Source organism: Sinohyriopsis cumingii, chromosome 15 (genome assembly GCF_028554795.1).
Source record: "Sinohyriopsis cumingii isolate HCF-2022 chromosome 15, ASM2855479v2, whole genome shotgun sequence".
Classification (NCBI taxonomy): domain Eukaryota; kingdom Metazoa; phylum Mollusca; class Bivalvia; order Unionida; family Unionidae; genus Sinohyriopsis; species Sinohyriopsis cumingii.
In genome coordinates, this window is record NC_142975.1 from 62,553,946 (window position 1) to 62,574,946 (window position 21,001).

At 34.3% G+C, this 21,001-nt stretch overlaps 1 protein-coding gene across 3 annotated transcripts in view; it reads right to left on the reverse strand.

Annotated features, from left to right (window-relative positions):
• The window catches only part of LOC149781935 (uncharacterized), a 127,436-nt gene that overhangs the window by 93,592 nt on the left and 12,843 nt on the right, over positions 1-21,001 (reverse strand). For 2 of the 3 annotated variants that reach the window (XM_089936136.1, XM_089936135.1), the window contains exons 5-12: positions 20,083-20,206; positions 17,553-17,786; positions 16,900-17,011; positions 12,542-12,613; positions 8,575-8,721; positions 6,593-6,755; positions 5,074-5,173; positions 1,683-1,783 (exon numbers count right to left, since the gene is read on the reverse strand). In XM_089936136.1, coding sequence (XP_089792262.1) covers positions 1,683-1,783; positions 5,074-5,173; positions 6,593-6,755; positions 8,575-8,721; positions 12,542-12,613; positions 16,900-17,011; positions 17,553-17,786; positions 20,083-20,206 — 1,053 coding nt within the window. The remainder of the gene's footprint in view (positions 1-1,682; positions 1,784-5,073; positions 5,174-6,592; positions 6,756-8,574; positions 8,722-12,541; positions 12,614-16,899; positions 17,012-17,552; positions 17,787-20,082; positions 20,207-21,001) is intronic. The other variant, XM_089936137.1, reaches the window with a different exon arrangement.

The following is a 21,001-nucleotide window of genomic DNA, read 5'->3' on the forward strand; positions in this document are numbered from 1 at the left end:
GACAAGGGTGACAAATAGAAAGGGATATCTCTTGACAAAGAATCTAACACTTCTGAAGCTTTTTGAATGTCTCTCATTTACCTCCGCAACTGAAGCATTTAAAAGCACTTCATCTCCATATGGGAATTTCTAGAGCGTGTAATCACATGCTGCAGCATAATAATCTGTAACATTATCATAGAACACCTTCACAGCAAGAGTAGAATTGTGTTCTATGAATTCTCTTGCTTCTGCACCAATAGCTAGATCTTCATTATCTTTCTGGTTTGCTCGGTCATGAAAGTCTATATCAGTTAAAAGCTTGGCTGATGAGATGATTTCTGGCTTAATAATGATTATTAGCAAATCTGACAACTGGTTTGAAGAATCTTGTGCATAATATGAAAGCATGGTTCTTCTTTTTGTAAGACAACATTTGCTGCATCAAACAATGGAATGGCACCCTTCATAAACAAGCAATACAGTTTTGTAACTGGATTAAGTTTTTTGAAGACCATCTTACATTTTGATTCTTGAAAGCAGATTCTGTTTCTTTCTGTGACATCTTAGTATCCACTTTGCTAGCTTTGCCCTTAGAAGAGTGAGAAGATCCAGTATGCTTTGTACTCAATTTATTCTCTGAAGAACCAATAGAGTTGGCTGATTTAGTTTACTAACAATGGGTTGAAATTTTCTGTGAAATTCTTGGAAAAAATATATGTGCTCTAACACACACATTGACTAGAATCCATCTGAAGTCTTTCAGCACCAAATAGTAAAATTCTTTCTACATGGCATGCAACAAACATCACGTGATGCTGCCCTCATGTCTTCATCTTTAGTGGATTGTTATTTTTTGTTTTGTTTATTTTTTTAACTTTTTCTAATTCATCTGTGAAATTATTTGAAAGGAGATAATTTTGCTGTCATACAACCATTAACTAAATTTATACCTTTTAGCGCCAAATACATATAGACTGGTTCTGTACTAAATATGAATTTGAACAAAGAATCTGCAAGTAAAGATTAAAAATCAGAAAACCAGTCAGTTCTCTCCTCACTAAGCCATACAGCTGCTATAAATAGAATACAATGTCGAAAGTTTGAAAGTAGAACCAGCATGTTTCTTGGTAATAGGATAGTTACTATAAATAGAACATAACTGTTAGGACAAGCATACTCTTATATTGTAGTTAAGTAGAAGCCATCTTTTCTAAAATATGTTAATAAAAACATGAAAACAATTAACTGATATTTTTGGATATACTGAAAAAGCGTAATCCATATATATTTACGTGTATGGCGTAATTTGGTGAAAAAATCACAATGATTACACCAAAAGCGTAATGGTTGGCATCTATGCATTTTGTGACAAAAAATGGTCAGGAAATGAACTAAATTTTTAATGAATGTGGAAAATGTGTGTATGTTCCTAACTAAAATGATATAAATATAAAACAATGCTTCACTGATATTTTACAGTTAGACTATAAAATTTTATTTTTATTTGAAAAAGTAAACTGCAACCAATTTTACTCATTAGGCACCAATCAGAAAAGAGGATCATCTTGCTTCTCTCCAATATTCACAAACACTCCAAACATCAGATACACCAGATTAAAAAGAATTTAAAAATAACGAAGTTATTACAATGTCTTTTCTTTTATTATATGTCACTTCATAGCTACAACAGCACAACTTACATTGACTCCATCATCCGACTCATTTAGGTCTTCATCATCATCTTCAGGTAGTGGCATATTGATAGCAGACTCCATGTCAAACTGTGATTTTGCCAAGGTATCTGAAAAACAAACCCCCAAAGTAAAGACAATACCACACACAAGAAACTGGCCATGGCCTGCATACTGAGCCTGCTTTTATTGGTGTTACATGTATCACAAACCAAGTAACATGGCTCAAAGGCCAATCACACTTTAAAAAAATGAAAACATAAAAAGTGGCCGAGTTAGAAAAGGTAGACAGGTATTAATGGTTAAGGTCAATATTGCTAAGTTACTTGTTAATACAAAGATAAACAAGAAAGTGAGGAACCCCAGGTGGTCAGGGCCAATGTGGTTATGTGAGAAAGCATGTTTACTAGCTTCCCAGGTGTCATTGGTTTTTCCTGGGCTTCTTCTGAGTTCTTACTCCACCAGATATACTTGCCACCACGTACAGCCTAACATGCACTGAAAAATTGTGTTAAATCCACAAAACCACAATTTAGAAAGAGTGGCACTCTCAATAAAATGAAAGATTGTTAAAAAATCATAGCCATATCCAAATTGAATGACACTAAACCTATAGAAGACACATGCATGTCTAAGACCTACATCAATGCAAAGAATCGCTCGTTAGAAGCAATATCCCATATATAGATTTGAAATTGTCATGGGCCATAAATCTACATAAAATGTAGCTGACAAGACAAAACCCATAAAAGGCACATCGATGTCTTTAAGACGATGAACAAACAAAATTGCATCTGAGCCTGTCAAACGGTTCCTTAGCTATAATGGTTACAAGGATATGCTGCAGTAGAGATTTTAATTGATAAAAAACAGTAATCCTCCAATGAAATTGGATGTGAAAAACAAAAACAAAACTATATATACATATCCATGTAATAGGTAATTCCCATACCAAATGGCATTAAATTATGCTTCAGAGCTGCAAAGATACAGTGATTTTAAGCATTAAAGGACAGAGAGATGGACAAATTAAAACTACTGACAGCTCCCACGTCTATATGCATGTCTCAAACAAGGATATGTATATGTTTGAGGTTCCTTCTGTTTTCACTAATAATAATAATAATGATATCTAAATTACTTCTATAAAATCTAATCAAAGCACTGACATTTGAAATGCTACTTAATTATAAAGTTTACAAAAATATTATCAAGCAATTTTTTATTCATACTGCATTATTGTGGAATCTGCAGCAATCCATATATAATAAAGACTATATTCTACTTACATTACCTTTTATGATTGAGAATTTTGTCAGTGTAACACTGTACCCCTTATTTTAATTTTACAAGTTATAGCAGGTGTACTATTGCATGTTATATACAGGATATATTTACCAAGCTTCATTATACCTGTACCGCATCACAACCATGCAATGAACAATGTAAATTAGGCTGTTCAATAGACTAAAAATTGCACTTCCTTAACAATGCACTTAACACTGACGACTTTATTTTTTTAAACTACAAACGGTTTCGCTGACATAAAAATGTTATGGGTGAAATTTGTATGGTTTGAAGGGATTAAATAATCCTAACCAGATTGTAACTGTGCCAGGTAAGTGCCTTTGAGGACAGGAGGTGGATTAAAATTCATAATGGACTGGAGGCAGAGTATAAAAATGTATGCCTGTAGAATGTCCATAAAGGCAGGTTTAAGATACCCATCAAATGGTTAAGCTACCAAAAATAGAGATCACATTGAGGTTTACAAACAAGTGCTCCATCGAACATAACGTATCAACTGCATCTTTGTATCAACAGTATCTGAACTGGAATGTTGATAGCACTTGCTACTATCAAGTTTGGCATATTGCTTTGGTGGCTTAAAACAACACTTTCAAGGGTATGCAATGCAAAGGCCAATACAGTAACTTGCCAACAGACAATCCACATCAGGGCTGATCGAGTAGCAGAATCAAAGCCTTCTGATCACAAGTCCAACAATTTAGCAACTACAGCTCCCTGTTCCTGCTATATCGCATTATTGTGAATGCAGGTGAGCTATACTGGTAAATTATCACTAATAAGCTTACACTCAATCCACACAGCATTAATTTAGAATAGAGCTTTAAAATTATAAACATCAGGACTATTCCATTTAAATATGCTGGGAATGACTTAAAAGACAAAAAGACAAAGCACAAACCTCGACTTTAACACATGAAAATTGTTTTGCCCCTCCCCCAGGTATATTTTAATGGAATAACCCTTACTTTTCCTGACATATAGTTTTGAACCTTTCTGCCCCTTCATTTCTGTAGCCATATTTAACCTTTTGATATATGCAGATAATGAGAATGAGACGCAAAGCAAGAGACATTCTCACCAGTACATCAGTAAAACAGGGACAATGAGTTTTAAAAAAACACCTGCCATTCTCATCAGTAGCTCTGTAACACTGTGACAATGCGATCTATAACCTACTGACACTCTCATCAATAAATCAGAAGAAAAAAACCCCAAAACAAACTGAGATAAAAAGCTATTGACATTCTCATAAGTGCAACAGAAAACTACAATTGGTACACATAATTGTAAGAGTTTGCACTTAGCTTTTAGTTTTCCTATTTCCACCATTAAGTTGTCTTTCGATATAAGAACTGATGCTATTCATTGTATCAAAACACATAAACATTGTAAAATTAAAGGAATATACAGTAATACCTCATGCATTCGCGTTTCTGGATTCACAAAATTTTCATTGGTACCCTCTACATACATGTTTTCTTTATTTTATTGAATTGTACCTTCGTTATATGACTTCTGTGACATATGAAGTTTACCTTCCTGACAATGACAAAGAAAACATCAGTCATTAAGTTTACAGTCCCATTCGTTACTTGGTTTTACCTTACTGTGAGTGCAAAAGAAAACGGCAGCTAATGAATTAGTATAGGGGTAATATTAGTATATATGTACCATACTGTAAATGCGCTAGTGTGGCAAATACCCACTAGGCGATACTGTACTCTATTTTTACATCAACCATTTATTTCTCTTTTTAAGGGTAATGTATCAAGCTAACTTTTAAATGAAATTAAAGTGCTTTGGGAGCATGATTTGGGTCATATTTAGGGTTTAAACCCTAGAAATAAGCATTTATTAGCATTTTTAGTGACTCGTACCAAACATTCGCGATTCCTCCTGATCCGTGACTGGTTCTGGAATCTAACCTCCTGAATGTTCGAGGTATTACTGTAGTATGCTGCAAATCCATTGGCCTGTTTTCAAATTCCTCTAAGCAAGTATTTTGAAAACATTAAACATGATGCGTGAAACAGAAACAACAACGAAAAGATGTGCACAAAAGAGTTAGTGAATACATGGCTAGACTTACATGGCGTAGCCCAGCTAATTGACGGTCTGGTGTCATCTGATCCAGAAAGTGATGGCATCTGGAATTTGGGTGGAGGTTCTGCTTTCTGGGTAACAATTATCTGCAGACAGAAGTGAAATTAGTTATTATGTTTAATCTGTTCCCAATCCAAACCTGCAAATTATACAATAAAACTTAACACCCCCATCTCGCTAGACCCAAAAAATAAAAGGAATTCTCCTGGCTTTCATTTGCAATTTCCCATGACACATAGAGCATTAACATCATTTAGATTTTAAATTAAAGCTATGTTGAACATAGGATCCGAAAGATAGGGGACATTGTGTCCATCTCTATTCAAATTTGTTTGATTCTCATTTGTCATGGTCCATTCCGGAATTAAATTTGAGGCTAAAGCTGATCTACCAATCATAACAAGACCTCAGTAATGCAGACTATTTTTTTCTGTAAGCTGGACCAGTTTTCAGTTAGGTGTAAAAAAAAATCTTGTACTGATATTGTCAAGCTGGAAAACATGCTTGTAAAAGTCCAGAAGTGAGATTCAAGACTGAAAAGTTTGTAATGTTTACTTGAACCTTAATTACCTCCAATGCAGTTTCATAAACTGCAATTTCAAACCCTGTCAAGCTCAGTGACTTCTTGATATCTTGGCTTGGTGTAATCATTAACAAAAATTCATGTGGGCAGTGGCAATGACAATCTTTCCTGAAATGTGACATACTCAAATCTACACGTCAACTAAATGTAATTGTTGCCCTTCCTCACTTTTCCCCATGGATCTGAATATTCACTTTCATTCATTTGTACAAATAAACCATTTTAAGAGGTGTATTGTCTTTATACATCACTTGTTGGACACCATTAAATAAAATAACAATCTGATCATGCAGATGTTTTGCATCTTAAAATACGTTCATTTTAAAGCACCTGAAGTACTCATGAAAAGCTAATCTGGTTCACTAACTACTTCCACTGCATCTAATATGAAACAGAGGTCCAAATCAAACACGGACAAGCTAGTATCCAGATTTCACTGTAAACAATCGTATTTCTGTAATCTGTGTTCTTATTTCTTAAGTCTATATTTTGGGGGTAATTTCTGTAAGACGGCAAAATGATAAGGGTTTGTGGGTCTGCTAAAGGGGTTTGGGACCTTCTTTAAAGATTCAGTATACTCATCCATATTTCACTCAATAATGTGCCCCCGAGCCCTCTCCCCACCATCCCAACATTAGTTCTGGTACAGCACTGAACTGCAGAATACATTAACAAGAGTTCCTTGAAGGGACAGATGAAAGATATAATTTAAAGGGTTACAGTAGGAAACCATTTCTTCCTTGTAACTGCTGACCATTGAAACCACTTCAGCAATAGCAAGATTTTCAAATTAGATGATGTGAATGTCCGACTTATGAAAACAGTGAACAGATGTTGAAAAGACAACTGATGAGAGACCATCCCAAAAGCTGGTCTATGACCATTAGAGCTAAAAATGACAAAAATCCTCTATGTTACTTACCTTTGTTGCTATTGCTGAGAACTTTAAAACATGTATTGTTTCATCAAACAAGGAAGCACACTGGCTTATATTGATAATCATGGCTGCCCTTCCAGTTCCATTGAAAAAATTCTGAAACAACCGTGTTAGTTTACTATCCCTAAAAGGAATAATCTTATTCTCTCTGAAAATAGAAAAGGACAAATATATAGAAAACTAATTAGTGCCATGATTATATGTGCTCTTTTTTTTATAAATATAAACGACCAAGTTAGATTAAGGCTGTATTGCATTAGAGCCACAGAAATATCAGTGCAACATATGCTAAATGAATTCTATGGAAAAACAAGACCAGTGTTTTCAAACTTTGTGTTGCCGAATGGATTGTCTTTGCTTCATCCATAGACTTCCCAAGTACAAACAGAACCAATCAAGGAGTTTAGGAAGCAAGCTTTTCATTAATGTTTGAGCTTTGTAATACTGTATATACTCTCTTTTAAGTAAGTCGGGTCCAACTGCAGACAACATAGATCCTGATCGGTCACTGCATGATACACTGGGAGATTAGGGTCTATGTTATTTGATCTACTAATAACTAGCTGTTAACTAAGTCAATGTGGTTACATAGGTATAAATACTGACCTTAAATAAAAAAATCATATTTAGTTCTAAAATTTAATACAAACATAATTTTACCAGGGTCTATTCAATCCCAATTAGGTGATTTGCACGTTAGCTGTCTTAATAAAATGTCCCCATTACAGTTCAACCAAAGTTCAACACCAATATTATGAAGTAAAAGCAAATACTTGATCATACAGGTGTTTGGTATTTAAAATATTGGCAGAATGAAGCCTTCAAATGTACTCCTGTAAAATTGGTCTAGTTCCCTGACCAACTCAAGAGTCAGACATTACAAATGAATCTAATAATATACAAACATAATTTTGGTTCTCCATAATAAAAACTGAAATAAAAAGAATCTAAAGGTGGGTTTTGGCTGGGTATTCTCCCAACAGAAACAAATCTGTAAAATAATCACTAAAATACATCAAGTCTAGACAAATAATCATATAAATTCACCGTTCTCTTCCACCACTGAACATAATCTGTTGATATTAATGTCAGCCTTGTTCTTTCTGTAGCCTTGACGAAAATTTCCTTTGCTTTCCTTTTTGTCATCATTACCATTTTTGGCTCAGTATTCTATCTTCTTCTCCCACATGTCCCCCCCCCCTTCAAACACCTCCATGTATTGGCTGTAATTTGTGTTTCAGATACTCCATTTTTCTGTATGCAGCTTCTTTGGATTTGCTGGCTGCTGCTGAATTACTAATATCAGTACCCCTACTACTACCACACTCAGGTTGCAACATCATAGCTGGCTGCTGCTCCAGTATCTAAAACCTGATTAGCATAATTAAAACCTTTCTTGCAAAGATCACAAAATGATAGTACTCATGTGTTCAGTTTTCTAATTTCCATCAAATTTCCACTATTCCCATTTCCACATTTTTCAAACCTTTAACCAAGCTGATGGGTGCCCTGTTCTCTCAAAAACTTGAGACATATTTTGCATGCAGGCTTTAAGCTTTTCATTTCCACCAGTCTCTGTTACTCATAGATTCACTGGATGAGTAGAAACTTTTGACCAATCAGAATACGTTCTACAACAATCATGTTTTAAATAATATATGGAACAAAATACAAGGATAACTGCAGAATGGGATCAGACTGACCTTTTTTAAGACCAGATCAGAGATGACATTAAAAAAATGGACTACATCGATGTCTGATTTTTCTCATAAGGAGAAAAAAGCAGAATTCCGTTATAAAATGGAGACAAATCAAGTCTGAATACAGTCAAGAATATTGTTAAATTTTAACACAGATGCTTGGAAGCTAATTACTGACTGATGGACAGATGAAACTTATCACAATATTCCCCATTTTCATTTATTTAGTTCACAAAGAAAATATTTCTCCATGAAAAGTAAACATACTTATGGGTCTGATTGTATCGTAAAGTCTCAATACACCTCCCAAGTGTCATCAGTGAAGTGTTGATGTTTCCAGCTTCTCTAAGTCTTTCACCATTGTTCTGGGTCTTGGAGTATCTTTCAGATCCTGCCAGGTCACAGAATGATAACCTGCCCCAAAAGTATTAGAATTTAAATAAAAAATTAAGTTCATGTTATTATTTTAGAAATTTCAGTTGTAAAATCGACGACAAACCTTAAACATACAAATCATATATACCAGGTTTAATTTTCTATAAAATCTGTATAGATCTTTTCCATGAACAAATTTTAAAAATAGCTGTTCTATTACAGATAGTGCCTGCCTATAATTAGTGAAAAATTTAATGAAGCGGTGTAAAACTGATTTTAGTTATATAACATATACTTGCTATTATTAGGTTGCTCTCTCTTTTCTTGACACCAATCTCCAATTGAAGGTAAATTCCCTCCTCCAAAAAATAATTGGAGGTCTTAGAACAAAAACAACATGATCCCAGTCTTGGAAAATATCGTTCTCTGACTTGGAACAAGATTGAAAAGAAATACATGCAGGGAGGGTATGTATGTTGTATCACCAGTGTAGGAAGAGGACAAGCACGACTTCTCAACATGGGGCCTCTTCTTTACCTGTCTGGCTAGGCCAGAAGTTGCTGATTGATCTATCTTGGGAGATCACTGTTGGGATAAAACTACCAAAATAATATCTCTGCATCAAGAAGCACTTCCTTGAAAAGGTTCTTGCTGTGCTCCACTAAGACCTTTGAGCATCCAGCCAGAATCCCAACAGAAAAGAAGCTCTGCAGAAAGTGCCATTGGCATTACAAGCATGGGTCTAGTGACTGTCTCTAAATGTCTCTGGAAAGCAGAAGATAGATTTATGCTAAAGCAAGAGATTTCTCCTTCCCACATGTTGAAGACCACTGCAAAAAGGTTGGCATGGAAGGTTTTGGTAACTAGTGTACGAGTCTTGAGTTCCTTCACCTCTAGAGTCTAGGATGAGATAGAGACATGGGTTTCCAAACAATATCACCACCTTGGAAACACCAGTGTTGCCCAGTATATTTTAACATTAGTCAATAACCATTTTAATCTGTTCTTAAAAACAAACATATTCTTTGTTCTGTTATGTTATAGGAATACCACAACTGAAATAATGGATATTTCAAAATTTTCTTCAGCAGTTTACAAATGTTTGATTATGAACGAAACCCAAGTAATACACTGTACTTTCTCGTTATGGAAGTGTGCTGTACATGGGGTGATTTTTACTCAATAGTGAACAAAACTTATATTTGTTCAAGTGGATGGAATGTCACTTGGTCAAAGGAACAGATTGAAATAGTAATATAAGAAAAATTATTCAATATATCAAAGAAGATTGAAGATTATGAAAAACTGAGAAAGAATCATTCCATCTAAAGTGGTAGTTGTGATTGCCCTTATTCTATGTTACTGTCATGGTGGCCATAAAATATGAAATTAGCAGCCTGCATCAGGATTATTGCAACCTAACAGTCTTAGATACTACCTGAAAACAAGGATAGAGATTCATTTTGGAGTCACTTGTGTTGTTTTCACATTTCCAAAAGAGGATAAAACATTGCTGCTAAGAGTGGACAAAAGTGCACAGTTTATGTGAAAGAGATGTTGATTAATGCATTGTATCACAGGCAAACTTGAATCTCATGCTAACAAAAGTAAATAGCCACCGCTAGTCACACATTTGTAATATTTTCATTAATCATATTTCTTTGCAATTTAAGTACTTCAATGTATTCAAATTTACTTTATTTTGTTTGGATGATAGATATGTTACTTTGGAAGAGGGCTCAATCTAATGATTCTGCAGCAACTTGTGTCAGGTAGAAAGGACTGGCCATCAGATTTTTTGATGCAGTCAGGATTCCACATTTCAATCACCATTTTATATAATCATAGCCAGTTGCTCATTGACTGCATGCACATATGTACCATAGCAGTGAATAATTTCACTTAACTATGTTCAATACCACTGGAAATTGACCAGTTGTAATGTTAAAATGATGGGACTGTTTAAAAAGTATACAATAAACATCTTTTTATTAAAATTATATTTTAAATTCTTATTTCTTTGGTTTATCTTAACAATTAGAGAAAAAATTCTATACTGCACTTAGAGCAATTTCAAATGCTTGACAATGAACTAATCTGCTGCAATTCTGCTTTCCAAGTGTGCAAATATGTAAAATGTTTACAATGATTTGTCCATCTGTATGTCCTGGAAACATCTCTTCAACAGCCCATTCTCCAGTCACAATGAGAAAAGGTGGGACAGCCTTTTCTTATGGTGACCTGTTGAGGAGACTTAAGCCAGATGAAAAAGATCTCAATATGAAAGCAGGCCTACCCAAGCAAAATAAAAGACAGCACTTTCCTTCTGCTAGAAAGGCTAGACTCGCACTGGTGATGGCAACTTTCCAACACCAGAAAGTGTCACTTACCACCCCCTAACAGGATCCGTCAATTTCTACCACCTAGAAGTGTCAATGCACTGTAGGCTGGTACAGATCCAGTCATTATAGGAGCTGAAAACTTCCTTTGCCAGGAAATGCAGATGACTAATGGGAATAGAAAGAATAAGCTCACTTCTTTCTGCTTCTGTACGAGCAGTAGCCTTCTGCTAAAGTGAAATAGAGTACAGCAAGGACATCTGTTAATAGACACCAACCAGGCAGGGTGAGTGGCACAAGCAGCCTTCTTACAGTACTATTTATTAACACTTTATGGCATGATGAAAAGCTGAAATAAAACTGGAACAAATTTATCGTGGATGACACTTACCCTGACATCAGTTAGTACTGAGGGCATAAATTATAAAGTACTGCTCCACTACTAAGCGTACTAAAACCATCAAAATGAAGAAGAAAAAAAAGAACAGAAAAATTAATCCATGACTGGAGTAAATATAAAAAATAATACAAAATATTGTGAATTCAGAAAACTGTAAAGTACTTTGAGACACACGATACCCACACATTGTCCAATATTCAGAAAACTGTTAAGTACCAAGTCCAGTATTCAGCTGGAGTAAAAAATTCACCTTGGACTTTGCCTAGCACTAGGAAAAGAGACAGCAAAGTAATAATGTATTACTATTATTAAAATAATGTTTAGAGCTATTATTTCTGTCATTGCTGAAGCTATTTAGCATATGTTACAGAATTAAAATGAAATAAACTTAGGTTTAATCCAGTTAAGACCAGAGAGAGAGAGAGAGAGAGATTTCAGACTTATTTCCTCACCTTTCTTCTCTCATTTCTAAGTATGTGTAATAGTGATTTCATGTAAAATGAGATGCATCTATGCCACATGAATGCAACTGGTGACACTAACTGGGTATCACTCATTGTGCTCATGACATCATACACATCTGTACATTTTCAAAATTTGCTGGCTTTTATCTATAGCCCTTGATTTATGATTTTTATTTAGTTTTAACTAAACTCATAATGCTCTTTCTAATAATATATTTGCTGATAACAACTATTATATCTATTGGTATATCCATGCTGATGATCCACCATCTTTTCTGGGCAAAACAATTAGCAAATAATTAGTTACGTGTTAAAGTATTTGATAATGAAATCCCACCACTGAGTTCAAAATCTGTTGTCAACACATCTGCAGACTCTGACCCTGAGTTGGATTTCTCCATCTTACATCAAAGCATATAATGAATTTCATTATTCCTACTCCAGTCCATAAATTAACACACATTCGGCTTAAAATTCAAACTGGAGGATATACTTACACTGGGCAAAGTTCATATGACCATTACTGAAAAATTCAACAACAGGATAACATTTCTGGGTTTTAGCAAAGTTTAAGTTTTTGGTCACAAGAACTCCGATTTTCAATAATTTGATATGAATTACTACTACAACATAAACATAATGCCCTATAAACTTACATGCTGACTCGCGCCACATGTGGTGCTCCCTTGTCCACAACTCGTAGGACCTTGATATTATATATACAGTGGCTGGAAGAAAATAAAAGATTTATCAACGTCAAAAGCTTGTTCAAGCAAGAAAAATACATCATTATGTAATAAATTTTAAAAAATCACAAGAAGACCAGGGGAACAGCACAATACATTTGTAAACAAGCAAATTCTAGGCAAGTGATGTCCCTGCTTTATTTAGAAGCAGTGCAGTGTACTTTAGTTCTGTCAGAGCTAGGTGACAACAATGATTTGATAAATGAAGTAAGGTACATCTGTAAAAGAAGACTACTATTAATGATGTCAAAACAGATGATGTATCAAACATATACATATATCAGGCATACATAATTAAGATGTCACATGCTGATGATGTATCTAACAGACACTGACAATGAAATTATGATGTATCTAACAGACACTGACAATGAAATTATGATGTATCTAACAGACACTGACAATGAAATTATGATGTATCTAACAGACACTGACAATGAAATTATGATGTATCTAACAGACACTGACAATGAAATTATGATGTATCTAACAGTTACTGACAATGAAATTATGATGTATCTAACAGACACTGACAATGAAATTATGATGTATCTAACAGTTACTGACAATGAAATTATGATGTATCTAACAGACACTGACAATGAAATTATGATGTATCTAACAGACACTGACAATGAAATTATGATGTATCTAACAGACACTGACAATGAAATTATGATGTATCTAACAGACACTGACAATGAAATTATGATGTATCTAACAGACACTGACAATGAAATTATGATGTATCTAACAGACACTGACAATGAAATTATGATGTATCTAACAGTTACTGACAATGAAATTATGATGTATCTAACAGACACTGACAATGAAATTATGATGTATCTAACAGTTACTGACAATGAAATTATGATGTATCTAACAGACACTGACAATGAAATTATGATGTATCTAACAGACACTGACAATGAAATTATGATGTATCTAACACACTGACAATGAAATTATGATGTATCTAACAGACACTGACAATGAAATTATGATGTATCTAACAGACACTGACAATGAAATTATGATGTATCTAACAGACACTGACAATGAAATTATGATGTATCTAACAGACACTGACAATGAAATTATGATGTATCTAACTTTGATCAAAGTCTCATTACGAATCTGCCCAGCAAATTTGTTTAAAATCCAATACAGGTACAATTGTCCTGAAACATGCACAGCATGGTCTAACACTCAGATGCATAAACTCTGCTAAATGAAAAGAATGACTGAAAATTGAACTCAGCCAAGGTATCCCCAATATCAAACTGCAAACACAGTTTAGTTTAAATCGAATAAATTAATTTCCATTTGTGTAGAAATAAAAGTAAGCAAGTCTGACAACCAAGAAATAAAATACTGCAAAATAAATACTGAGAATGCTGATAATCAAATGCAGACAATGTGTAAGTAACATTAAAATGCTATCAAATATGACTGAAATCCAATGACAAATAACGGAGTTCTGTGTTAAAAAAAACTGTTTCTGCTAGCCAGACTGTCCTTGTTTTTTGTTCCTGACCATATCATCCCCCCTGAGTAAAATATAATTGAGGCAGCTCAGCCAAGTGCTTGAAGTGCTTAGTAAATTATATATATTAATTACTATAACATATCTTAAGTATTTAAAAGAAATAAACCTATTTATTTTAAAATTGGTGCAATAGGAAACGTTGTTGTGGGATTTAATGCCTTTTTTCAGCACAAGATTGGCTATGCATGGTGGCCAGTATTAATGGCAAAGGAACCACCAACCCACGAGAAGCTACTGGCAAGCTTTCTCACATACCCACATTGGCTGAATCCTTGACTCGAACCCACGCAGAGGTGAGATGGCAGTGATCCATAATGGACAGCGCTTTAGACCACTCGGGCCCCGCAATAGGAAATGTATTTTTTGACCTAAGTGCAACCAAGTTTGACTGAAATTATCATGAAGTTGCTGTGCAGATATAAACTTGGTGTTTCCATCAATTAGAAGTTATAACTTTGTTAAAACAAGATGTAATGTGAATGCTGACAATCAAACTTAGCAGAGGCATCATCGATTTCAAAGCTGTCTATATAATTTAGTTTAAATGAAATAATGTAAGTATGTGTGCGTGATTTGGATTTTTAATGTAGCTTTAAAAAAATTCAATCATACTGCTACGATGTCTGCAGTATGGCAGTTTATAGTGATGTCTAGCACTGAGGCATCATGCCGCAGGCATGTAGCATGATGTCCCACCCAGTCACATTATCCTGACACCAGGCCAATCAGTCCTATCCTAACACTAACCTTGTAATGCTGAGCGCCTAGTGAGGCATTTGTAGTTAGTACTGTTTTTGCAAGCTTTTGGTACAACTCGTCCAGGGGTCAAACCCACGACCTCCCACTTCCAAGGCAGACACTCTAACCACTAGGCCACCGAAGCAGTACCAATAATATTAGTAATATTATATCTATTATATAAGTTACTGTGCAAAAAAAATGGTGGACGGGTCTTAAAAACTAAGGTTATAACTTCACATAATGATCAAACACTAAACTCGGTCAAAGCTTTATGAAAATCAAGCTGCATAACAAAAACTGATTGAAAACCATTTGTGCTTAATGTGTAGCATGGAAAATTAGTGTCTTCATAATCAACATCCATAACTCAGCTAAATGATACAGAAAGCAAAACTTGTCCAAGATCTTACCAATACAAAGCTGCAAGCCAGACCAAAACATTTGGAGTTATGCAGAAACAAAATTGGATAAGTCTGACAGTAAGGGGATCAAATTCCACTAAACAATGATACAGAATGCTGACAACTGAACGCATCAACATCAAGCAGCATAATGAATCTGACTACAATTCAATAATAATTAACAATTTACGTGGAAAGATCTGACAATTGGGTTTTAGTTCTGCAAACAGATGACAGAGAAAGCTGACAATGAAACTCAACAAAGTTCTTGTAAACACAATGTTGCTAACCAAATATTGATATTCAATTATAATAAAAGATGTTATTGTATGGAAATACGTTTAGGTCGACATATCAGAGATAAGATACCCGAGTTTTAATCATGATGATGTTAATCATGTCTTTTAAAAACCATCAAACAATTTTATTGGCCAAACCTAATGCAGGGTGTGATTGATTATATGAACAGAGTTAATGTTCTCACAGTTGACAAGTACAATAATTTCAAATGTACAAGGAAAATCGAAACTTGTCCAGATAGAAAAGCTTACATTTATCAACTGTATCATTATTAAACATGGCCTGTGTTTACAGCAGGAGAAATAGTGTAAGAACTTTACACTAATATTTAGAAATTATTTTTTTTTCATAAGCTGAGTACATGAAAAATCTTTTCTAAGCCAATTTTCACAAAATACTGTAGACACCTGCTTATGTCAAGTCCAATGGCAAACTACACATACCCAGATCTGCCAATGCAGTCTGTTAGGAGTAATCAGCAGAAGAAAGACCCTAATCGACCAGTGCATTTTGCAATGGGAGATCAGGGTCCATATTTTTTGCAGTTGAACTTGATTGATAAGCGGGCACATACAGAAAATGAATAATGTAATAATCATATTTACTGCAAGATTCACAAGGTGGGCTGATCATTGGATAAATATGGTAAGATAAAATGTATTTCACTTCTTGTTATTAAACATTTAGCATAATCTAGCTCTTTTTGATTTTTAAAAACTTCAACCAAGTGTTTGTAATGAAGAAAATTGATTTCATTACCGATTCTTTAAGTCTGCAGAATAAAAGTCTGTAAAAAAAAAAATCTAAAATTTTAATCTGCACAAAATCACTTTTCTTGAAAAGTGATAAGTAAAATATGGAAATAATAGCATATGATATGACAATAACCTAAATGTTTGCAAGATTCATGCAAAACAAAACTATTTACCTTTCAATCAAATACTGATACGTTTAAATGGGAATTATAGAGCATTTTCCAAGCACAAACAGCTGGGTAATTTACCTACCTAAACCTGTCAAAGCAACCAGCTACTTTCTGGTGCCCCATGTATCCCTTTTATACCCTGCCCTTAAAATGCGTTACTTCAAAATTTCTGCTTTCAATTTTATGGTATGCTAAATTACTAAAGAAAACACTAAAGAACATGATCCACAAGTGAAAACCCCATCCTGCAATCCTCTCTCTGTTATGCCAAAACACCAAATATGTCCACTTTTTTTCCATAGCAGAATTTTCCAAATACTTCATGCCAGTCTATCACTGGTTTACCAACCTTCTTGAGGAATTGTGATTCAGTTTCGTACAAGCTGTCCGCAGATTTCTCTGTCCAATCACTAGGAGCTTGTATGCCTCATCTGCTGATTCCACATGAACCTGCTTCAGACCTTTCAGAATGAGAAAGCAAATTTAAATATCAGAGAAAAATATAATTCTCCAATATAAATATTAAGAACACAAGACCAAATTTTAATCTTGGACCATACCTTTACAAATTTTCTGCAAAAGTATTTTGAAAGGATGGGGATAAAATTTTAACGCAAATATAAACATACAATATCAGAACAATTATGGACTATGACAAAGAATACTGATAGTGAACACTAATAAACAAATGGATTATCATACCTTAGGGACTAATGAGAAGTGTGCAGCAAAGTAGCATTATCCCTCCTCTGTTGTCACATTTTGCTACAATCCCAAGTAATGGATACAAATTCTGAAACCAAGTACACCCCCCCCCCCAATATACAAAAGTTGCAAGTCCAAATCCAACTTTGTAGGACATGGTGACATTATATTCAATAGTATATAGTTTATCAAAGTGCTCGAAATCAAAACACTGTTGCAACATAATGAAAATTCTCTGTAGAAAAACATGCCTCCATGACAGATAAGATGGTAATGATTAACACAGTATATAAATACCTTTAACATATGGACTTCCATTCTTGTCTTCACTCAATTTAAGTATGGTCCTCCGAGCTTTCTTTGATTTGGGAACTGCCTCCAACAGGTCAAAAATTTGTTCATTGTAGATCTCAGCAAAGCTGACCCAGACAGAGAAACGAATCTGACCTTGATCCTCTATACTAACTGCTGTCTCCTCACGTACTCGATTCTTCAAGTCCAAAAATATTTCCTCATTGATCACTGATGACTCTGTTATAATCAAAATAAAAAAATTAAAATTGTAAAAATAAAAATAAAAAGACCAGTACTCAGCAGAAAAAATTGCGATGCATGATTTTAATATTCAGTTTGCAACAAAACTACTGTTGATGCCCCCAGAAGTCATAACTAGGTCATTCAATTAAACTAAAGAAAACAAACAAAGCAAGGATATCAGTCTATATTGCACACAGAAATCACTAATTATGCCAAATAGTATTCAAGTCACACTTACGCCAGAAGTGATTTGAAGGGATGTCTTAGTTACACATGTAACAACATAATTTCATGTTTGTTATATACACATTTACAATATTCCATTTACAGATCTGTCAACCCTAAAAGACCTTCACAATCAATATTTTTCCATAACATGGACTGCTACTGTCAAAAGAATGCATTTAAATAGTTTAGAAAAAATATCCTGTAAAGTACACTTCAGCTGCACTGACCTTCAGTTCAGTTTCAGAAAGAAAAAAAAAAACAAACAATGAAGTCCACTACTTCTTTATATTTTTCATCTTAATAATCGTTTTGACTAAGTTTGTGGGGTAGGTGTCATTCTCGTGGCAGCAAAAACATTTATCCTGCTGTGGGAAGTACAAAGGAACAAATGATATCCAATAAATGTAACTCTGTGATGCTATTTCCAAAGGAGTATCTGAGAATTGTTTTATATAATTCTCTGCCAATTATTTTGAACAGTTGAAAAGTCTGTTTTTTCATTTGCTGAACATCTCAAGGATATACTGTAATATAAAAGCAAACACTTTATATTTGGGCATTGCATGAAGAACATACACATTAAAGTATCTGTACTACCCACTGTGTAAATGGTGATTTCTTGACAAACTTCACGGAGTCTAATGTGAAAACACCGACTGAGGCTGTCCTTATCAGCTGGAAGATGAACTGGCTATTCTTAAATAACACCTGGATAGATTTTTTAAAAATCTGTTTTCCTGTTGTTGGTGGGCCCCAAACCACCGGTCTACATTGGCAACTCACTCTCCAACTTAAAACCTAACGAAAGGCCCCGTCTGACTTTAAATCTGATCTCCACTTCCTACATGAAGATCCGAAAGTGAGCACACAGTAATCATGTTCTGGTGATCTTTGAATCTGCCAGTGGAAATGCAGCTTTCAAAAATCCAAAAGTGAATCAAATTGATATGCTCTTTAGCCACAATGCTGTCTCTCGAACACAGATTTCATCTGGTTGGCTTACAAAATTAAAACATATGGTAATAGCATTGGTCACCAGAACATGACTCCTATGCAATCACTATCAGATCTTCACTTAGGACAGTGGAGATCTGATTTAAAATCAGATTGATGGAAAGCCAGACAGATCCAGACCAAGCTAATACCCAGATTCGACCACAACAATCGTATATTCAGAATATTCTGTTGTTCTTTAATTGTGTAATTTAAGCTGTTTCACTACACTGTTGAAATTATAAAATTTGGCATGTCTGTTTAAATGCATAAAACATAACCTACAATGTAAAAGGGGTTTGGAATACTGGCCACATCAAAATGGTTGATAAAATCTTACCTAAAAGTATGGAAATATTTCAGTGGTAGAAAGAGCAGATCAAAGAAGGTGAACGGTAATATATGCAACAGTATTAACATGCTCAGGTTGTAGCAATGGCACAATGCTGAATCATCTATAGTACAAACATAGATCAATTTAGACAGGACACATGATCGCTGATGTAGTCCAACTAAAAGATTCTCACTCTAAAACCATTCATAACTTTCAAACCTCCATTAATTTATCAGTGTCAAAAGTACATTGAAAAACAAGTCATTGTGTGACCTGAGACATCTTCAGAGAAAGGTTTCAAGTGCTTGAGAAGTTGTTTGTCTCACAAAGCAAGCAAAACTATCATTTGCAAACTTCAAATATGTCCAGGATAAAAAGAAAGAAATAACTTTTGATGCAAACTGCATCATTCGATTAATAAAAAAATCATTAAGAGGGAATCCATGTTTATGCTGAAATGTGTTTTCCTAAATCTGAATCTCATACATTACAGTAAATTAAAGGTGGTAATTAAAAATGAATTTGGTCTTTTCCACTGTTAAAGTAATCATTTCTGCAGTGAAGTTACTTTAAAAGAAACAAAAAGATTTCATTAATTTTCCTATTACTAAAACAAGCACCATTATAGGCCATCATAGTTTAGAAATAGAGGATCATATCCCCATTTAAAAACACATTTCTTAAATAAAAAAAATACATCTGTTTTCTTTCCAATGCTTGGTGTGTAAATCTGACCTCTGAACTCACTTGTACCATACTGAATGCTGGAGACATTGGAACTCTCAGAGCTGGTTGTTGTGTTGGTCATCTGGGATATGTCAGATGCATCTTCACCAAGAAGGCTCATTACATCCACATCCTAGAGACAGAAAAAAAGAAGCTATGTTGTTAGTCAACCCTGAGAGAGGTATGAGCATAATTTATGGTAATATAAGAGGCAAAGAGCATAATCTGAGCATAAAAAATACAATCTATAAATTACTAGTACCAATATTAGTTAGTACCCCAAGTCTACAAAATCATAGCTATAAACGTCAGTGTTTATTTTTACTATTAACCTGGATCTGCAAGTCAAAATATTTGGAAAAAATAGACAAATTCCATGTAAAATAAAACCTGAATACCAAAACAAAACAGTGATAAATTATTTATATTCAACACTCACTTTAACCAGTTTACAAGTCTATAACTTTTGCCAACTATCATGAGGTCCACAAATTCTGAATAAGGAAGTACTAAACCATATTGCTGTATTTGCATCACTTGCGTTTTCCTTTTTACAAATTTGTAAAGTGGTGTTGATTCTGTCCTTTTTCTGATTGGATATAATTTAAACTTAAAACGTTTCTGCCATAAGTCAAACCATAAGAGCCTGATCGCTTAATGTGACGCCTTTGAAGACAGGTCCGCTACTTAATTTGAATATCAACATAATAAATATGCAAGACATAGTTTCAAAATAAAAGAAACCGGTCTGTTTTCTTGGAAACGGGTCATTTACAGTTGATATAGTTAGAAAATTAGTAAATAACATGTAGGTATAAAATTAGTAAATAACATGTAGGTATATGCTCAACAAATTAGCTCTTATGCTAATCTTATGCAGCCGTCTTTCTTTTCAGAATGTTCTCACATTTTGAAGATGAGTGTAATT